Source organism: Humulus lupulus, chromosome 3 (genome assembly GCF_963169125.1).
Source record: "Humulus lupulus chromosome 3, drHumLupu1.1, whole genome shotgun sequence".
Classification (NCBI taxonomy): domain Eukaryota; kingdom Viridiplantae; phylum Streptophyta; class Magnoliopsida; order Rosales; family Cannabaceae; genus Humulus; species Humulus lupulus.
Window position 1 is genome coordinate 12,638,983 of NC_084795.1, and position 22,465 is coordinate 12,661,447.

Genomic DNA, 22,465 nt, shown 5'->3' on the forward strand with positions numbered 1-22,465 from the left:
TATACAAATCCTCCAACCAGTTACGGTACGCGTCGGGATAAGTTCGTTATTGTCATTCTTCACCACTGTAATCCCTCCTTTCTTAGGGACTACCTGAACTAAACTCACCCAACTACTGTCTGAAATAGGATAGATCACCCCAGCATCTAACCACTTCAAGATCTCCTTCCTTACCACCTCTTTCATTGCTGGATTCAATCGACGTTGTGCTTCAATAGAGGGCTTACTGTCATCTTCCATCAAGATCTTGTGCATAACTGTGGATGGACTTATCCCCTGAATATCTGCCAACGTCCATCCAATTGCCAACTTATGAGTTCTCAACACCCTTAACAATTTTTCCATCTCCTCATTAGAAAGAGAAGAAGACACAATAACTGGTAAAGTCTCTTTCTCACCCAGGAAAACATAGCGAAGATGTGCAGGCAATGATTTCAATTCCAACTCTGGAGGTCTCTGAACTGATGGTAATGGTCTTTCAGGTCCTTGGCCCAAATCTTCATATTTTCGATTATAAATTGGCCCTTTAGAATTCAACCACTGTACACACTCTTGGACCTCACTGTCTAACTCAGCATCTATATCCCCAATTGTCAAGCTCTTCTGAAGTGAATCCTCTGTAAGATTAATTTCAGCCACCGCTTTCTCTACCAGGTCAACTCTGAAACAGTTGTCATTGACATTTGCAAACTTTAAGGCCTTAAACACTTTGAATACCACTTCTTCGCCCTGAACTCGCAGTGTCAGCTCACCTTTCTGAACATCAATCAAAGCCTGCCCAGTAGCTAAAAATGGCCTGCCCAGAATGATTGGTACATCCATATCCTCCTCCATATCCAGAACGATAAAATCAGCAGGAAAAATAAACTTATCCACCTTCACAAGAACATCTTCAATAATTCCCCGTGGATGTTTTACCGATCGATCTGCTAATTGTAGAGTGACTGTTGTAGGACTAGCCTCCCCCAAACCAAGTCTTCTGAATACAGATAAAGGCATCAGATTTATACTCGCCCCCAAATCACACAAAGCATGCTTACATTCAAACTTCCCAATTGTACACGGTATAGTAAAGCTCCCCGGATCTCTCAACTTTTGGGGCAACTTTCTCTGCAATATCGCACTGCACTCTTCAGTGAGCGCCACCGTCTCATACTCCTCCATCTTTCTTTTCTTTGACAGAATCTCTTTCATAAATTTGACATAACTAGGCATCTGCTCTAATGCCTCAGCAAAGGGAATATTGATGTGCAGCTTTTTGAATACCTCTAAAAACTTAGAAAACTGTTTATCAAGTGTAGTTTTCCTAAGCCTCTAAGGGTATGGAACTTGAACTGGTTGACTATCAACAACGGGAGGACACTTGTTTGAACCCTGGTGGTCTTCAGTAACCCCATTCACTTTATTATCTGATTTCTCACCCAACTCTTCATTCTGAACCACTGACTTTTGTACACTGGGCTGCTCCACTTGCTTACCATTCCTCAACGAAATTGCTTGACAGTTCTCTTTAGGATTTACCACGGTATTACTAGGCAAATTCCCTTGCGGTCTGTTATTGAGCATGTTGGCTAACTGATCCACTTGTGTCTCAAGGTTTCGAATAGAGGATCTGGTCTCAGTCATGAATTGAGTCTGAGTATTAGTGAGGGTCAACAAGGCTGCTTGCAACTCATTAGGCTTTTCTGGTTGATCTTGCGGTCTAGGCTGGTGTGACGATGAGGCTTGATTCATAGGTTGTTGTGGCATGTGCTGCTGGTATGGCCCTTGAAACTGTGACTGTTGGCCCTGATTATTTCTCCATGAGAAATTTGGGTGATTTCTCCACCCAGGATTATAAGTATTGGAGAATGGATTCTGATAAGGCCTCTGAAAATTACCAACTGCCTGTACCTGAGCCTGATTAACTGGCATATTACCATACATGTTGGCCGCTGTACACTGTTCATACAAATGAGGCCCTCCACATATTTCACACCCTGATTGCATCTGTATAGCCTGGGCTTGAGCTGAGATCTTGTTTTGTTGCAACTGCTTTCTCAATGAAGCAACCTGAGCAGTTAAAGCAGTTATAGCATCTAATTCATGTACCCCAGCTACTTTTCTCTGTGAAGTATCTCGTTCGGCAGGCCACTGATAATTGTTCATAGCCATCTCCTCTAACAATTCATATGCCTCGTCAGCCCCTTTACTCATGAAAGCACCACCTGCTGCTGCATCTATTATAGTGCGAGTAGTACCGCAAAGCCCATTATAAAAATTGTGGACTAACATCCACTTCTCTATACCGTGATGAGGGCATTTTCTGAGCAGGTCTTTGAATCTTTCCCATGCATCGTACAATGACTCTCCCTCATTCTGATAGAAGTTATTGATTTCTCCCCTCAACTTAGCAGCTTTTGCAGGAGGAAAGAACTTTGAGAGAAACTTCTGAGCTAGTTCCTCCCATGTATTGATTGAGTTGGCCTGTAGAGAAATAAGCCAACTTTTTGCCCTGTCCCTTAGTGAAAAAGGGAACAATCTCAACCTTATTGCATCATCGCTCACCCCATTAAACTTAAACGTTGCACATAGCTCAAGGAAATTCACTATGTGCAAGTTAGGATCCTCATTGGGGAGACCACCAAACTGAACAGAAGTCTGGACCATTTGTATCATCGCCGGCTTAATCTGAAAGTTATTGGCAGTAATAGTAGGCGGCCTAATGCACGAGTGTACTCCTGTGACAGCGGGGAGCACATAATCTCTTAATGCTCGCACATTTTGGTCCTGAGCGATATGATTCTGACCATCATTGTTGTTAACCCCGTCTCTTTGGTTGGCAGCCATTGATACTTCCAACCTCTTTTTCCTTCTGTTTTGTCTGCAGGATCTTTCGATTTCAGGATTAACAGGAACAAGATTTGCAAATCCTTCACGTCGCATACAAAAGATTCACCTATTAAAACAGAATGCGACAACTTGGATTAGTTCAAATAATAAAAACAGCCAAATTAGAATAAAAATTAACTATTTTGATATTAACAGAATATCAATTCCCCGGCAACGGCGCCAAAAACTTGTTGCGAATTTTTTTTTACTACTGCGCAAGTATACGCAATCGAATAAACAAGTAATAATAGTGGAAATATATTATCGTTCCGTCAGGGAATTGATCTAATAATTACCAATAGCAAACTTTTATTTCTATTTGACTAACGAGATTTTAATGACAATTAACAATGAACAATAAACTAAGAAAGCACAATTTAATTAACGAAATTTAATATAAGCGAAAGATTAGAGTATTCTAATTTCATCAACCTTCAATTCTATTCAATCAATAATACAACTAATATGTTTCTTTGATCTATGGTTATAGCAAGTTTACTAATGACAATTCTATTCTCTCTCAAGATATAAAATATTCAGTTTACCTGCGAATTTTCTACATGTCTGTGATAAATTCTACACATAAACCGCATTAAGAACAAAAACCTAATTGCTACACAAACCAATTTGATACTTTCGTTCTAAATTGAAATCTATGTCTATTGTCTAAAGCTATTCCAATTCTCACTTTTCAGATATTGAATTAAAACCAATAATCATGCAACATATGGCCAATCAATTACAAGCATTAAACATAAGAACAACAGATAACCATAAATTCAAAGATTCATAGAAATTGCATTAAAGACGAATAGAATATCCAGTGACTACATTAAAATACTCTAAATACGAATTTAGTTCATAATATTAAACTTCATCATCCAATCTAAAATTCAAAAGCATAAAAATAAACACAAACGAAATAAACGTGGATTCTTCTCTGTTTCTTTCCCTTTGCCGTCAGAATGCCTCATTTTCTCTTTTCCTTTCAGATCTTCTTTTTATTCTTTTTACAAAAATCCAAAAACCTACGAATTTCCATGAAAATTTCCAAAAATGCCCTCGTGCCGATATATCGCCCAAGACAGGCGATATATCGCCTGGCGAATTCTCTCGATGAAAACGCGAGTTTCTGATGTCGTTTCTGCAAAAACAAAATTTGGAATTCCTTCTTATGCCGATATATCGCCCAAGATAGGCGATATATCGCGTGTACAACATTTCCACATATTGGCCAATATTCGGCTACTAAAACCAACATTTATCCAAATTCTCGAACAAATCAGAATTATAACGACAAACTGCACAAGTTCACCAAACAGATTAAATAGAAACTTTCTCTTGAGAAAAACAACCAAATCAATCTGAAAATGTTATTAATAAGCTTATCAGTAGTCTTGGTTTTTACTAACATATCATCAACATATACCTCCATGTTCCTCCCTATCTGGTTGGCGAACATCTTATTGACCAACCTTTGATAGGTGGCACCCACGTTCTTCAACCCGAAGGGCATCACCTTATAACAGTAGAGTCTTTTATCCGTTATGAATGACGTATGCTCTTCATCCGCTGGGTTCATAGGAATCTGGTTGTATCCCGAGTAGGCGTCCATGAAGCTAAGTAATTCATGCCCCGCTGTCGCATCTACTAGCTGATCTATCCTCGGGAGCGGGAATTTGTCCTTAGGACAAGCTTTATTCATGTTTGAGAAGTCGACGCAGGTCCTCCATTTCCCATTTGGTTTTGGAACTAGTACTGGATTCGACACCCATACAGGGTAAAATGACTCACGGATAAACCCATTGGTCTTCAGCTTGTCGACCTCCTCCTTTAAGGCTGCGTACCTTTCTGGGTCTAGCGCCCGCCTTTTTTGCCTAACGGGCCTCGCTTCAGGGGAGATATTCAAATGGTGGCACATAACATTGGGGTCTATACCCACCATATCTTCGTGACTCCATGCGAATACATCCAAATTATCCTTCAAAAACCTTATCAACTCCTTCTTCACGTCACTCTGCAGGTTTCTTCCTACCTTCAGTTTTCTCAACAGGTCTTCCACTACTATAACCTCCTCTACTTCCTCCACTGGTTCTGCTCTTGACTCCTCCACGACTCGAGGGTCTACCTCCTGCGGACTCCCCGCGGGCACACGCAGTGCCTCATGTATCACCATGGCCATTGGTTCCCGCAGTTTCACAGGCGCACGGAGTGAGGTGTTGTAGCACTCCCTTGCTTCTTTCTGTTCTCCCTTCATACTAGCGACCCCTCCTGGAGTTGGGAACTTGACAACCAGGTGATTTATAGAAGTTATGGGTTTCAGTTCTCTTAGGGATGGTCTCCCCAATACCGCATAGAAAGCTGACGCACAATCTACTACGGCAAAGTTAGCCATGACTATAGTCTGTCGTGGTTGCTCCCCCATGGTGAGTGCCAATTCGATCATCCCTAGGGGTTGCACTGAGTCCCCCGTGAATCCATACAGGGAAGATTGGCAAGGTTTTAGGTGACGAGTGCCCAGTCCCATCTTTTCCAAGGCAGGGCGATACAGGATGTCCACCGAGCTCCCATTATCCACCAGGACCCGGTGCACACGCATATTTTCCAACTGAACTGTCAACACCAGTGGGTCGTTATGGGGAAAATGTACCCCCCTTGCATCCTCCTCAGTGAATGTGATCGAGTCATTTTCCCCCTTGAAGCTTTTCAGGGGTCGCTGTTCCAAACTCATGACACAGGGTGGCAGATTTTGCCTGGCTTCTCTTGCGTACCTATCTCGTCCCTTCCGAGAATCTCCCCCAAACCTTGGTCCTCCGAAAATGGTTCGGACTTCTCCCTATATTTATAGGGCTCGCCCTTGCGTCTGGGGTATCGCAGGCTCGTCCTCTGGCTTTGGCGTTTCTCTCCTAACATAATGGCCTAGATGCCCCCTGCGGATGAGCTCCTCAATTTCTTCCTTCAAATGGATACACTCCGTCATGGTGTGCCCGATATCCTTGTGGTACTGGCAGTATCTACTGGGATCCATTTTGGACCGGTCCTTTCTCATTGGTGGGGGCTTCTTGAAGGGAACTCGGTCTTCATTGGTGAGGTAAATATGTTCCCTGGTATCTGTAAGGTTCGTATAGTACGTGTAAGCCGCTTGCCTATGATCACTCCCTCGTTTGGTCTTTCTCTGTTGATCATCCCTCGACCCATCATACGCTCTTTTCTTCTTTGCTACATTCGATCCGTCGTTAGGTGAGGGCTTCACGTTGGATTCCTCCTTTCCTGCCTTTAGGTTTGCGTGGCCATCCTCCACACGAATGTACTTCTGCGCCCTCTCGTAGAAGTCATCTAAGTCGGTGACTTCCCTCTTCAGCATGTTGTCCCACAATTTGTTTCCTGGGCGCACTCCGACTGTAATGGCCATTTTTAACTCTCGGTGGGTCAGGCTCCCCACTTTTGCGGCCTCCATGTTGAACCTGTGAATGTAGCTCTTTAGGCTCTCCTTTTCTCCCTGCTTCACGTTGGCTAGGCTGGTGCCTGGCATCGTGTAGTCCCGCACTGCGTGGTGCTGTTGGAGGAATTCATCAGAAAACTGCTGCCAGGACCTGATGGACCCCGGCCTTAATCTTTTAAACCATTTGTATGTGGGTCCTTTCAATGTGACGGCGAAGCAGTGGCATCTGGCTCCGCTACCAATTCCCCTCAGTTTCATCAAGTCGTTAAATGCGTCCAGATGGTACTTTGGATCTGTGCTTCCTTCGTAGGGGGTGATATTGGGTTCCTTAAAGTTGGCAGGGAGTTGGATGGCCTGGATCTCCCTCACGAAGGGTGACTCATGGTCAAACTCTTCCTCAAAAGACTGACCGCCAGAGGCGGTGACGATCTTGCTTCGCAGGATCCTCATTTCTGTGTCCAGGTCCTGCCTCCTCTTACTTAGGGAGTCCCTTAAAGCGGACGGGTTCAGATCCGCCTTTCCTTTGCCCTCTCGAGGTGCCATAGGGGGCGTGGTCCCTTTACCCGCCCTCTTTTTGTTGAGCTCCTCCCGTAAATCTGAGGGAGCTCTTTTAGAGGTGACCTCGTCCTCGTTGCGAGAGGCAGCGTTGGTCCTTGGCTCTGGTTTCTGGGCCTGCTTCGGTGGTTCAGGATGTTCGTGTTGCTTCGCTCGGGGGGTGTTACTGGTAGAGAGTCGAGTCCTCCCACCATCTACCGGTACAGTGGTCTCCACCCCCTCCCGACCTTTCTCTTTTCTCTTGGGCAAAGTCACGCTCAACTTACCTTGCAATAGGCCATTCAGCACCTCTTGCATGTTCTCCAGGGTGGTCTCCAACCGTTGGTTCTTACGGTGGAGCTCATGTATTTCTTCTTCATAGAATCAAGATTTCGAACTCGAGCTCACGGAATGGACCCGGGGATGCTTATCATGTCTACGCGTCGAGGGGCCCGGGTCTTGCCGGCCGGAGTTCGGTACTTCTGGCAGTTTAGGGAGCAGGAATTCGTTGGCATTCCCCGGTGGTGCCCTTGGAGGACTCCCTCCGGGCGGGACGGCCGGTGACGAGGCCTCTCTATCACCCTCGAGAATCTCAGGGTCCCTTGGGGGCTCCACATCTCTGGGTGGAGGAGGATCCTTCATGGAGGCCTTCAGCTGGACTCCGTTAAGGTGGACCTCCACCTCTCGTGGCTCCCTGAGTCCCTTTGAACGTCTCGGCATTTCTGCTTGCCGGAAGTAATGGTAGAACAGTAGCTTGGTACTTACGTTCCCACAGACGGCGCCAAACTGTTGACGGTGAGAACTCGTCAACTAAGTTAAGTCGCAAAAATCACAGAGCTAAGATTATGCAAAGAAAAACTCTCAGAATCTAAGTATCAACTTTAAGAACAATTGTAACAGAACAATGGTGAAATCAATTTTCATTCACTAAGATGCACTTGCTACAGTAAATTTTCCAACCACCTCTCAGGTGGAGTTAGAGACCATTTTATAGTGGGCTCTAATGGCCCTAGGTACATGGTGGTCCAAGGGACCAGATGGTACACGAGTACACTAAGAGGAGAGTGGTTCTAGGGGTAGTGGTGTCGGCTCTGGTACATGGACAGAGTTCGTGGGAGCACCTCAGCTTTTGTACCCGGTCATGACTCCACTACTTACCTTGTACGGGTGTCAGAGACGTGGTGGGGGTGTAGCCACTCCTTGTACTATTCCCAACCGCCACTATTTGTCGGGTACAGGTGTCAGGCCTGTTCCATGATCCTTGCAGGCATGTACGTACCCCTTTAGAGGTACCTTGTTCGTATTCTTTTTGTCTCTTGTGGGCCACCTCGAATATTGGCATCACGCACGCGGGTCCTTTGGGCGAGACCCATTGGGGCGAGGTCGCCATATATGCGTAACCCTTCGGACGAGGCCATCACGAGATGCCCCACACGAGGCTGCTGGGCGTGTGGCGTGTCTGAGTGAGGTGGGGCGTGTCCGAGCGAGGGGGGCCTCGCGCCTGAGCGTGTTCGAGTGAGGTGGGGTGTGTCCGAACAAGGGGGGCTTCGCGCCTGGGCGTGTCCGAGCGAGGCGGGGCCTCGTGCCTAGGCGTGTCCGAGTGAGGCAGGGCCTCGCGTGACCCCTCAGATTTCTTGGTGCGTCTTTACTAAGTCTTCCTATGAGACACTGGCTGAGGGAAAGGTATCGGGTGGCTTGGATCGCTTGAGGCTTCCCTTGGTGGAATTTAAGCATCCACACAACTGATCAAAAAAATCATCTATCCTTGGCAAAGGATACTTATTCTTGATTGTCAACTTATTCAGTTCTCTATAATCAATACACATCCTCAGAGAACCATCTTTCTTCTTCACAAACAGAACTGGCGCATCCCAAGGTGAGAAACTAGGTCTGATAAAACCCAAATCTAACAGTTCTTGCAACTGTACCTTTAATTCTTTTAACTCACCTGGGGCCATTCTGTAAGGTGCTCTAGACACTGGCTCCATCCCTGGTGCCAGTTCTATCATGAACTCTATTTCTCTGTGCGGTGGCAACCCTGGAAAATCTTCTGGAAACACATCCAGGAATTCACAAACTAACCTAGTATCTTCTGGTCTCACTGGCACGACCTGAGTGGTGTCAACCACACTGGCCAAGATTCTAATGCAACCTCCTTGCAATAGATCCCTAGCCCTCAATACAGAAATCATAGGTATGCGAGGTCCATGCACAGTACCAACAAACACAAAAGGATTCTCACCTTCAGGCTCAAAGGTGACCATCTTCTTTCTGCAATCAATGGTTGCCCCATACTTCACTAACCAATCCATACCCAATATCATGTCGAAGTCAGTCATAACCAACTCTATCAAATCCACTGATAACTCTCTGCCCTCCACTGTCACGGGCAAAGATCTGACCCATCTCCCGGATACCACTAACTCCCCAGTGGGTAACAAAGTTCCAAACCCCACAGCATAAAAATCACAGGGTCTACACAGTCTATCAATAATACTACTAGCAACAAAGGAATGTGTAGCACCAGAATCAATCAAAACATTATAAGGGGTTCCAGCACTAAGAATCTGACCTGTAACTACTGAGGGAGAAGCCTCAGCTTCTGCTTGTGTCAATGCAAACACTCGAGCTGGGGTCGAGTTGTCCATTTTCCCGAGTTCTTCTTTTCTTGCCTTAGGGCAATCCTTCTTAAAATGACCTACTGCTCCACACAGGTAGCAGGCCTTTTTCCATACACTCTCCCAAATGATGCCTCTTACATCTAGGGCATTCAGGATGAGTCTTCCAGGCTTCACTACCACCTGGACGACCCATTGAGATACCACGGGGTCGCCTATCAGGACCTGGAACTGGGAAGGTGTCAGGAACCTTCCTCTTCTGCTCACTAGGGCCTCTACCCCTACTCGAACCCACAAATGGAGAACCTATCCTCCTAAACTCCTTTCTGGCTGCACTATCTCGCCAGATCTTGTTCTCCGCACTCTCAGCTGTGAGTGCCTTCTCAACCACCCGCGCATAGGTAGTAACCCCAACCACAATGATAATACGAACATCACGGGCTAATCTGGGTTGTAGCCCCTGAAGAAATCTCTCTCTCCTGGTCCCATCAATGGGCCCCAGCTCCATGGAAAACTTTGCCAAACGATCAAACTTTAAGGCATACTGAGTGACTAACAAACTTCCCTGAAGTAGCCTAATGAATTCCTCAGCCTTTGCCCCCCTAATGGCATCATTGCAGTATTTCTCATTGAACAGAGTCTGAAACTCTTCCCAACTCAGGGCATTAACATTCTTGGTCTGGGTAATAACCTCCCACCAAATTCGGGCATCCTCCCGAAACATATAAGTGGCACAGGCCACCCTCTCATTACCAGTCACTTTCATGAAATCTAGGATGGTGGTAATCATACTCATCCATTGCTCTGCCTTGGCGCGATCTGCATTGCCTTAAAAAACCAGAGGTTTTTGCTTCTTGAACCTTTCATAAAGAGGCTCTAATTTATTTCCAACCTCAGGCAGCTGCTCTGCTGTTGGCACCGACACAGGAGGTGCCTCTGATACACTAGCCACTGCAGGTGCTTATTGTTGTCTTAGGAGACGAAATTCTTCCCCCTGTCTCAACACTGTAGCCTGTAGATCACTAATCATTTGCTGCCAGTTTACAGGAGCTGACTGTGGAATCTGTGACTGATCATTCTCCTAACCCTGACTATTATTATTCTGGCCTTGATCACTCTGGCCAGCTGACATATCTGTCTGCCCTAGATTCATTATTATCACTGATACCTTGCTGAAACAACGATCATTACGGCCAGTTATGTAGTAATAACTAAACCTCTTGCTGCCTTACGGTCCAAGAACAAGCACACAAATATCATATTCCAAAGTCATACAAATTTACAAGCAGATACATGTTTATAGCATATAGCACTCAGCATGTATCACATAATAATTCATAAACCACAATACTAATGAGTATGTTCCAGCAATTTCAGTACTATTTAGCACACGGTTGCTGAAGATGTAATATTCAGGGCACAGGTTTAACATGGTGTCTCATGCATACAGGTAAAGCATTTATAATATATTTAAGCAGTTATACATATAACTACACAAATAGTTACCAAACCATGAGTCGAGCTTGTCTTCAGTGGTGAGTGTACATGCCCAGCCAGTCTACAGGAACCCTAACCTTGGCATGCTCTGATACCAAGTTGTAACGCCCCAGTTACCCCAGGACCGTTACGGTGAACCATAAATTTAACTCGCTACCCGAGTTCTTTGGTTAAAATCATGCTTCTAGGTATTATTACCAAGCTAAGGTGGAAAACCAATCAAAATGAAAGGATATATTTTATTTAATACATAAAACTGTCCATGGGCACATACAAACATTTACAAGTTATTTACAGCTCAAAATGGTCATTATTGTTTAAATTTACAACCCGCCGACCTAAGCGACAAAAATAGGGTAAACCCCCTAGTTCCTCTGAGAACTCCTTGGCCGTTGTGGTCAAGCAGTCGCATATGAACACAACACCACCTAAGCTCTCCACTCAAGGATGGGTGAGCTTTTCTGTAATGCCCTGAATTCTCCGATGTGGTTTAATGGCGGGATTAGTAGGCCGGGATGGCCATACTTGTTTAATTATGCCATTAAATGATAATATGCATGTTTATGAGAATTATATTATAATATGATGTTATATGCATGCATGTGGGTCCACATTTAATTCAGGGGTGTTTTGGTAATTTGGCCCGTTGAGGGTATAATTGTATGCATGTCGGTGATATGTTGTTGAGACCACATTATAATGTGGGTTTGTTAGAGCTATTCGGCATGAGACAATCTTGGATTATTGATTAGCGGTCTAGTCATAACAGGTTTAAGTTCGGGGCTCGGGATGAGTCTCGGGGTGATTTTAATGATTAGAGTGTTACCGGGAATTAAAGGGTAACAGGATATAAATTATTGGTGTTTGAGATTATTGAGATTAGCGGGAATTGGAGAGCGTTAATTATGATTAACAAGATAGGTGGGGAATACCAATTTTTCCCTTGGGAGCCTTTAGAAACTTTTAATTGACCTAGGGGTATAATGGTCATTTCACCCCTAGGATAGGTATAAACCATTTTTGAGCTGTGAAAGAGGTAGAAAAACAGAGCTTCTTCAAGAGCCTTCCCGTACCATCATTTCCTTCATTTTCCTTTGATATTTTTGAACCATTCTTGAGGATTCAAGCTTGGGAAGCAAGCCTTGGGAGTTTGGGAGAGTGTTCCTCCATTGAAGAGCATCATAATCTGAGCTTTGGGTAAGTTTCTAACCAATTAATTCCCTGGTTTTCCCTGTTTTAATTCTATTTTGCAGCTGTGATTTCTAGGTAGAATACTTGGTTTTGTTGGGAGTTTTGGCTAGGATTCTTATGGTTGTGATGTTTGGGGTGTGTTAGGATGGTTTTTGGGTTCATTTGGCACCAAAAATGGGATTAGGAAGCTTGGGAATCAAGTTGGAATCAAAGGAGTTGAAGAAGGAGGTTTCAGGGGGCACCTGGTTTGGAGGTAGCGCTATAGCACCCACCCTAGGGCGCTACAGCGCTACACATGAGGCATTTGGGCGTTTTGGGGGTTTTGAGAATAGCGCTGGGGCGCTAGGGAGCAGCGCTGTAGCGCTACTCTGTTCCTTCAAAGTCCTGTTTTGGGTGTTTTTAAGGGTTTTTGGCTTGGGGTTTCAATCCTTAAGGCCCGGGATCGAATCTACTCACCATGTGGGCAGGTTTAGAGGTCCCGAGGGTGGTGCTTAGGTTAAGACCCTTTCATTGTTGAATTTCATTAATGGAGGTTATAATTGGTTATGATTAGGTAACCGCTAAGGAATCAAAGGTCGATCATTCTCAGGAGTCGTTCTTATTATATTTCTCGCTCGAACCAGAGGTAAGAAAACTGCACCCCATATGTGACATGCATGGTTGTTCATGAGGCATTTTGATTGTGTAAATGTGGACATGGATTGATTATTGAATGCTTAGAAAATCTAGCTCACTTATGCATGGTACTGACTAATTAGTCAGATTTGGCAAAGGTGTCAGTATCAACTGTGAAACTGTGACTTATTAGTCAAGTTCGGCAGTGGTACTGGGCACTGGTCACACAGTGCTGACTTATAAGTCAGGACGGCCTTAGCGTGTTCAGCGCAAGCCAATAAAGATTAGATCTAATCGACTTCTGCATTAATTGACTCAGAAGAGTGTTAATGCCGGACCGACCTCAAGTTCGATGAAAACTAAAAGCGCTTGTGTGACTTACCCATCAGTCACTGATCTGTTAAGTTAGAGACTTATCCATCAGTCTCTCATCTGTTTAAGCTAGTGACTTACCCAACAGTCACTCATCTGTTAAGGCTAGTGACTTACCCAGCAGTCACTCATCTGTTTAAATTAGTGTCTTGCTTGTCAGTCACTCATTATGGTTTACTAGAACCTCAAGTGATATTCACTCATCTGTTTAAGAGCTATAAGCTCTGTGTGGTTATAATACTAATCATTTGATAATGTTTATATGCAATACTATGTTTTCTTGTTGGGCCTTTGGCTCATGGGTGCTATGTGGTGTAGGTAAAGGGAAAGAAAAGCTCACCCACCCTTGAGTGGAGAGCTTAGGTGGTGATGTGTACATATGCGGTCGCTTGACCACCACGGCCAAGAAGTTCTCAGAGGAACTAGGGGGTTTACCCTATTTTTTCCGCTTAGGTCGGCGGGTTTGTAATTTTGAGACAATAATGACCTTTTTGAGTTGTAAATAACTTGTAAAAGATTTTATGGGCCCATGAACAGCTTTATGTACTTAATAAAATATATCCTTTCCTTTTTGTTGGTTTTCCACCTTAGCCTGTTAATAACACTTAGAGCACGTTTTTAACCAAAGGACTCGGGTAGCGGGTCAAATTTCCAGTTCACCGTTCACCGTAACTGTTCTGGGGTAACCCGGGCGTTACATTTTCTTTCCCTTTACCTGCACCACATAGCACCCATGAGCCAAAGCCCAGCAAGAAAACACAATAATGCAAACATATAATATCAAATGATGATCATGATAATCATACAGAGCTTATAGCTCTGAACAGATGAGTGAATATCACTTTGTGTTTGCAATAACCATGATGGATCTTATAGCTCTTAATCAAATAAGTGGTTTAACACTTGAGGTTATGGTAAATCATAATGAGTGACTGACGAGCAAGTCACTAGCTTATACAAATGAGTGAGTAACTGATGGGTAGTGACTAGCTTAAATAGATGAGTGACTGATGGGTAAGTCACTAGCTTTAATAGATGAGTGACTGATAGGTAAGTCACTAGCTTTAACAGATGAGTGACTGATGGGTAAGTCACACAAGCACTTTTAGTTTTCATCGAACTTGAGGTTGGTCCAGCATTAATGCTCTTCCCAGTCATTTAATGCAGATGTCGATTAATCTTTCTTGGCTTGTGTTGAACATGCTAAGGTCGTTCCTGACTTACGAGTCAGCACTGTGTGACCAGTGCCCAGTACCACTGTCGAACTTGACTAATGAGTCACAGCTTCACAGTTGATACTGACACCTTTGCCAATTCTGACTATTCAGTCAGTACCATGCACAAGTGAGCAAGATTTGCTAAGCATTCAATAATCAATCCATGTCCACATGTATACATTCAACATGCCTCAGGAATAACCATGCATGTCACACATGGGGTGCAGTTTTCTTACCTCTGATTCGATCGAAAGTGAATAAAAGAACAATCCTTGAGAACGGTCAACCTTTAAGTCCTTTAGCGATCACCTAGTCATAACCAAATATGGGATTCCATCAATAAAATGAATAACAAAGGTTCCCAAACTAAGATCTAGCCTCCGGGACATCGAACCCCACTAATCCGGGTAGTAGGAACGATCCCGAGGCCTAAAACCAAGTTCCCAAGGTCAAAACACTCAAATGGCCTCAAAACCCTGCCTGAGCCGCGGCCCTAGCACCTTGAGCTGCGGCCCTAGCCACACCAGGAGCAAGGATGTGGCGCCCACTACTTAGGACCGCAGTGCCCAGCACGCCTAAAACCACTCCACCAGCTTCTTCGAGCTTGAGCCGCGGCGCCCAAGAACAGGCCCGCGACCCCCACTTGGGAACCTGCCATAACCTCGTTTTCTCTCATTTAAAACCTTCCAAAAACATACCTAAACACTTCCAAATTCAAAAATCAAAGTTCCCAAGCATCCCAATGATCCAAAATCATCAAATCCCGAGGCTCAAACGAATCAAAAACTCATCGATTCACAAAATCCAATTCTAAGCCTAGAAACTCTAAAAACTCAAAACTTAAAACTTAGATTACCTTTGATTAGGTTGTTTTCCGTTAAATCCTTCGGTCAAGAAGCTTTTAATCTTTCATAGGATCGCTATGCCTCGATCCTCGCTTGATTCCAACTCATAGAACTCAAGATTTCTTTGAAATTGCCTCGAACAGTAAAAAGAACTAAAAGGAAGAGAGAGAAAAGTGTTTTCTAACGTACGGTTCTATCTGACGAGCTACTTCAGGCTTAAGTATCTCAAATAAAACCTAGTGCTCAGGGTCCCGAAAACACCCCCGGGGACATGATAGTCAAAACTTCCAGAACTTACTCATGATCTCAATAACTCCCAATTTATCATCAAATAAACATTCCCATTATCCAATATCCCAATAAATGAGCCCATTATGACAAAACCGCTAATTGGTAAAATAAGACAGTCTCATGCAGAATAGCTCGAATATATCTCCATAATAATGGGATCTCATCCATAAATCACAATATGCACCAAAATACACTGATATGCCCTCAACGGGCCAAATTACCAACACACCCTAAGAATCACATGTGGACCCCCATGCATGCATTTAACATCATATTATAATATAATTCACATAAACATGCATGTAATCATTTAATGGCGTAATTAAACAATTATGGCCCTCTTGGCCTACTAATCTAGCCATTAGACCACATTAGGGATTTCAGGGCATTATAGCTCGGGTCAATGAGAGAACAAAGAGATGAGAGGGAGGGGTGGGTCATATACCTGGGTCGGCATTAGGGTCTGACCGGCTGGACTTCGTCGCCGTGGGTGAAGGCGCTGTGAGCAGAGGAGAGCGGAGGAGAAGCCATAAGTGAAGGAGAAGACCACTGCCCTGAGTACGATTTAGGGATTTAGGTTATAGGGATTTTTTTTTTTTTTTTGCCAAAGTAAATGAAAGGGTAAGTTGGAAAAATATACCCATTCATTTAAAAAAAATAGGCCATTTGGCTAAAATGTTTTAAAAGTAGGTTATTGTGCAAAATACACTAAAAATGGTCTATTTCCACAAATTTCTCTTTAAAAAATTTATTTTTGGACCCTATATTTTGTAAAATGGTTCAAATAGACCACTAAACTTAATTTTGATAAAGAAAAAATTGAATATGACAACACAATTTTTAAGCAGGATGATTTTATTTTTGTTATGAATTATTAGTTTGATGAATTATTTATGATTTCAGTTGAGAAAACTTTGACCAAAATCAAGTTTAGGGTTCTATTTGAACAATTTTACAAAACATAGGATCCAAAAAGTAATTTGTCAAAACACAGGGTCCAAACATGTAATGAGACAAAACACAGAGTACAAAAAAGTATAAACCCTATAAAAAAAAACTCCAAAAATAAATATATTTAGTTGAAAAGGTCTGTATTAAGTTGTGTAATGTTTTAGTGCATATTATGTGGACATATAATTACTCTATCAAAATCCATGAACACTTTCGTTAATATTATTTTACTAAGAGCACTACCAATGGATGCTCTACTCCATCCTTTAAAATACCTTCCTAAAACACACATTTTTCTATTTTACCTCCAAGTTTTACATTATATCATACATCAATTTCTCTATATATTTCTCTATATTATTTAAATATTATATCTTTAAACATATTTTATTAATTAAAGTAAAATAAAATAATTGAAAAAGAAAAAAGAAATAATAAATATATATTAAATGGGAGAGAGAAAGCTTATAAAGAAAAATAATAATATTAAAATATTATATAAAGGATATGTAAATATTATGTAAATGTAGATATGGATTAATTAGAGTTTGTGCATAGCTATTATAAATATATGTATAAATGAACTGATAGAAGATGTTTTTGTGAGTTTTAGCTAAATATTATAGAGAAAGTGTATTATAAAATACATCACCAAAACATATTTTTTTTTATAATTTACCTCAAACTTTTACATTATACCATACACCATCTTTTTTATTTTTTCTCTACATCATTTAAATATTATATTTAAAAAAATATTTTATTCATATTAAGAAATAAAATAATTAAATATAATAGTATCATACTTATATATATATACAAAAATTTATAAAAAAAATAATAAAATATTTATAGCTTGATGAATAGTATTTCATTACTTAGAGCACTCACATCCGGTGAGTTAAATCAATAAAAACTGTAAAAAGTAGCTCCAACTAAGAAAAATAAGTGTACATCGGATGAGGTATTTTACAAATTTTTTTTGCTAAATCTACAGTAAAAAGCTATATCTATGGTATACTATTCATCCTTCATTCTAATATATTATTAATTTTTCTCATCTTCCCATTTTCTCAATCTTTTCCCTCGTTTTCTTCCAAGATTGGCGCCAGAAAATGTTTTAGCACTTCTGAGTTGGGTAAGTCTGTCTGGTTCGTGCTCCTCATTCCCCTCCCCTCCTTGCAGTGATCATCTTCTCTCCTCATTACACCCACACCAGCCACTTAAGCATCTCAGATTTTTAGACACGTCCACTCTCTCTCAATCAGGTAACAAAATGGCACACTGAAGTTCTTATTTTTTTGGTACTGCAAGTCTTGCATATAATATATATATATATATTGATAATTTGACTATGGAAGCACACGCAAGTTCTTATTTTGGTACTGCAAGTTTTGCATATAATATATATATCTATATTTTGGTACTGCAAGTTCTTATTTTGGTACTGGTTATATATATATATATTGGTACTGCAAGTTCTTGGTAATTTGACTATGGAACTACTTGATTCTACCCTCTTCAAATTTCACCTTTATACCTAATTATCTTAGAAATTTCTTTTCATGCATTTCTACAAACACATGGAGACCATTACGTGGGAATATTATCTGAAATGGTATTTCTTTAGTGCTTATCATATATTTCAAATAATCACCAAATGAGAAAATACCCATTTGCTGCATATCTTTGTACATGATCGAACTCTCAATTGGGGTGTCACTAAAAGAGTAACCTCTGCTCATAGAGTTCCAAATGTAGTGATTAGGCTGAGCAATTTGACTAAATACTGACCTTGCATAGTAGAAATCTCCAGTTTTGGGAGAAACGCAAAAGTCAATAATCTTACTCAATGGAATCATGTTTTTGATAACTGATGTAGTTATCATCAACCCATATAGCTGTTTCAGCTTAGCCATGGTTTTGCATTTTTCCAAGAGACAGAGAATTGTGTCATAGGATTTCTTCATTATTTTCTTTTGTGGAGCAAAACTCAAGAGTACAGTATAAATAGACTGCTCTGTAATGGCCTCAAAATGGGGCAAGAATCATCTGTCTAAGCTAATAGAATAAGTTAAAAATCTTATTATAGTGATTTAAGCTAACAAAGTTGGTAGCTTGAAATGAAGCAATGAATCCCTACTAGTATTTGTTGATACCATCTTTTAGAGTCTGATTGTATTGGCCAATACCATGATTCTAGTACTTTAAACTACTCGAATTTGGTTGATATACTCTTGAATTAAAAAATTTATACAATAAGCATTACACAATATGAAGAAAATTATATTAAAAAAGAAGGGAATCATATTTCATTCATGGTAATAGCTTGGGCCCTTAGCTTTCATGGTGTTGGTCTCAGTACTTTTTCCTCTGCAATAAAAATCTCTATAAGCTAAATAAGCTGAATGTGGTCAATTTGAGTTAGTACTATTAAATTGGCCATTGATGCAACTAATGGGCCTACTATTTCAATGTACTTAGTTATAAACCCTGTAGTCTTAGTTTTTCCTTGCTTATGTTTATATTTTAAAGTTAGCTCCACAATAGTTCATTTCTCACTAACACAGAAAGAAATATTTAATAAGAATACAAAAATAGTTTGTTATTAGATCCAGTACAATAGTTTCCTTATTTGCAAAATAAGAATACAAAAAAAACATAGTAAATCTAACAGTGAGAACCAAAATAACATAAATTCATGTTTAATCTATTTCTATTTTGGTAGTTTACCAAAAAAAGATGATGAATTAGTTTCATCTAGATTTATGTCAAAAGTAAAACTTTCGAATGGGGCAGGGCAGTAGATCTTAATTACCTATAACAAAGTTGGTTTAACTTTATCACATATCCTCCTCTCTCTCTCTTTTAAATTATTGAGAATTAGTTGACATTTAAAGCATTGCAACATACATATTATATATGGAAGAAATTTATGATTATCTCTTGTCAGATTTTGAAAGATGGACTCACAACTCCATCACTCACAACTCCATGGGGTTCATTCCTTCACTACATTGTTACAAGAGGAGGAAGAAAGCTACAATGACTATCTCCCATCTTTGAATGACTTAGAGTCACAATATACTCCATCCAATCCAGAAGAGGGAAGTAGTAGAAAAACTAAATCTAGAAAAGGAAATTTTAGCACAGAAGAGGACAACTTGCTAGTTTTGGCTTGGCTGAATACTAGTATGGACCCAATCAATGGGGTTGATCAATCAAAATATTCATTTTGGTCTAGAGTTCATGAATATTATGAGAAAAACAAAAAATCTATATCTTCTTAACGTAGTTCATGCTCTGTTAGAAATAGATGGTCTACTATCAAACTTGCTACAAATAAGTTTTGTGGGGCCTTAGCTCTAATTGAAAGAAGGTCTCCAAGTGGGGCTAATGAGCAAGATAAGGTGCATGAATAATATAATATAATTTATATTGTTTATAACACTTTGAATTATATATTTCTCATCTCTTTTACTTGATTTTTCAGATTGAGAAAGCCAAAGAGTTCTACCGAAGTATCCATCCCACTTCATTCAACTTTCTTCATTGTTGGACTATTCTTCGACACCATCCAAAGTGGAAAGAATCTGTGGCTGAGGGTAGCAGAATGAAAGCTAAAAGAAGATCAATAATTCGAGATGGTCATGCACCAGAGTTCATAGATGAAGATACTGCAGCACCATCTTTAGATGTGAATTTAGAGAGACCAATTGGAAAGAAAGTTGCAAAGAAGCGAAAGAGGCAAGAGGATAACTCTTCCAATATTACTGATTTGGTGATTGAAATAAAAGGGGAGAGAATCAAATCTAATGCTGAGAAAGGAGAAATTAGGAAAGAGTATGCCCGCATTGCAAAAGAAAGGCTTGAATTTGATAAACAGAAAGAAGAGAATGAAATCATGAGGAGGGAGTTAGAAATTATGAGAGTAGATGTATCAACTTTATCTCCAACGCAACAAGAGTGTTTCCGTACCCTCCAATTGGAAATACTTGAGAAGCAAAAGTCTAGAAAGCCATGATTTAGAGTGTTTGGGCTGGTATTTTTGGTATTCTTGAAAGGTAACAATGCAACCACTTTTGGGAATTCTCTTTTACTAGTTTTTATCATAGTTTTTTTGCATATAAATTTGCATAAACTAGCAGCCCAATAGCTTCTTTTTTTGTATAGAAAATTACCCATAGCTTTTCTATGAAGAAATTTGCATTGTACAAAACAAAAGCTCAATGATGGTTACTTTTGATAACTTTTTTGTATAGAACACTTGAATGATGAAAAATTTTATTCTTGAAAGAAACTTTTTTGCATAAAATGTTTATTGCAATAGTTTATATTGGCTGTAAAAACTTCCTAATATAAAAGGCAATATTGTTGACTTGATGATTAATATCTTGAATTTAAGGTTACATATTTTATATCCCAAGGAAATACAATAAAATAAGACAAAAATACAATATTAGGCTTAACATAGGAAAAGAAAGAAACTAAAGTTACATCTTCCTCAAAATAAGAACATAAATATTAGCCTAAACTTGGTAATATATAAAATGCAAATACTTAAGATTTACTATATATTTCCCATAAATGTTCAATAAGATCCGACTGAAGTTGAAAATGAATTCCTCGATATCGAATGTGATGATGGCGTTGAATGAAGTTTACAAATTCATTTGTATGCTCATGGGACATAGGCTCTTCAGTTATTTCATCGCTTTGTTCATAAACAAAGTCTTCTACTCGAAGATAAGTATGTCGCTCGTCTTCTACGATCATATTATGCAAAATAATGCATGCCATCATAATCTCCTTAAGTGTTTGTCGATCATAAAATCGTGCCGGTCCACGTACAATAGCAAATCGAGCTTGAAGCACTCCAAAAGCTCGTTCTACATCTTTTCTTGCTGATTCTTGAGTTGCTGCAAAATGTTTATTTTTACGGCCATGTGGAGCATGAATTGTTTTGACAAACGTAGACCGTGAAGGATATATACCATCGGTAAGATAGTAGCCCATCGAATAGTCATTTCCATGTATTGAGTAGTTGACCTTTGGAGCATGTCCTTCAGCAAGCTCTCTAAAAGCAGAAGAGTGTTCTAGAACATTAATATCATTATGGGAGCCTGGCAATCCAAAAAATGCATGCCATATCCAGAGGTCATATGACGCTACAGCTTCTAAAATTATAGTTGGCTCGTGAATATGACCATAATACATTCCTTTCCAAGCACTTGGACAATTTTTCCATTTCCAATGCATGCAATCAATACTTCCTAACATCCCAGGAAACCCGCGACTATCTCCAACTGCGCACAATCTAGCTATATCGTTCTCATTTGGGGATCTTAAGTATTCATGGGAGAATATGCCAATGATAGCCTTAACGAATTTTTTCAAACACTTGGTTGCTGTATTTTCTGCAATCCGCAAGTATTCATCTACAAAATCTCCAGAGACTCCATAAGATAATATTCTCATTGCAGCAGTTATTTTTTGAAGCGAGGAATGACCCAGTCTTTTAGCAGCATCTCTTCTTTGGACAAAATATGGTTCATATGCTTCAACTTCGGCTTGAATACGCAAGAAAAGATGACGTTGCATTCGAAACCTCCTGCGGAATAAATTCGGTGGATACGTCGGGGACTCAGAAAAATAATCTTGAAAGAGGCGTTGATGGCCTTCAAGCGAATTTCTTCGAATGAATGCACGTCGGGGAATAGACCTACGATGCGATGTTGAGCCTCTTTCATTACCCAAGCGTTCTTCTTCAATAGCAAGAGCTAAAATTATCTCCTCCTCCTCCTCCTCAGATGACGAAGAGTCAAATATCTCAAAGTCAGGATCCATAGGAACTCTATAGAAAGAAGTAAAATAAAAAGTGTGTAAAGAAATAAATGAAAGTGTTTGTAAAATTTTGTAAAATAATGATATTATTTATAGGTGAAGTTTTGAGAAAATCAAAAGAATATTCTTAGTATATACTGAAGAATATGCTAAGAATATTCTTTCACAATAATCAAA

The 22,465-nt window shown here is 40.5% G+C and overlaps 2 protein-coding genes and 1 non-coding gene across 3 annotated transcripts; 1 reads left to right on the forward strand and 2 right to left on the reverse strand.

The window, feature by feature from the left end:
- Window positions 1-1,314: 1,314 nt before the first annotated feature.
- Window positions 1,315-18,363, reverse strand: LOC133823647 (uncharacterized). The gene is made up of 3 exons (XM_062256503.1): window positions 18,117-18,363; window positions 1,658-2,912; window positions 1,315-1,552 (listed from the first exon to the last, which is right to left on the reverse strand). Exons 1-3 carry the CDS (start codon window positions 18,361-18,363, stop codon window positions 1,315-1,317), a joined length of 1,740 nt encoding a protein of 579 aa, XP_062112487.1.
- LOC133828244 (small nucleolar RNA R71) lies at window positions 2,285-2,391 on the forward strand. The gene has a single exon (XR_009890874.1). It is a non-coding gene; the product is annotated as a small nucleolar RNA R71 (small nucleolar RNA).
- A 2,641-nt stretch (window positions 18,364-21,004) lies between the features above and the next one.
- Window positions 21,005-22,291, reverse strand: LOC133823649 (uncharacterized). Its single transcript, XM_062256504.1, has one exon. The coding sequence runs from the start codon at window positions 22,289-22,291 to the stop codon at window positions 21,005-21,007; it is 1,287 nt and encodes a 428-aa protein (XP_062112488.1).
- Window positions 22,292-22,465: the final 174 nt, after the last annotated feature.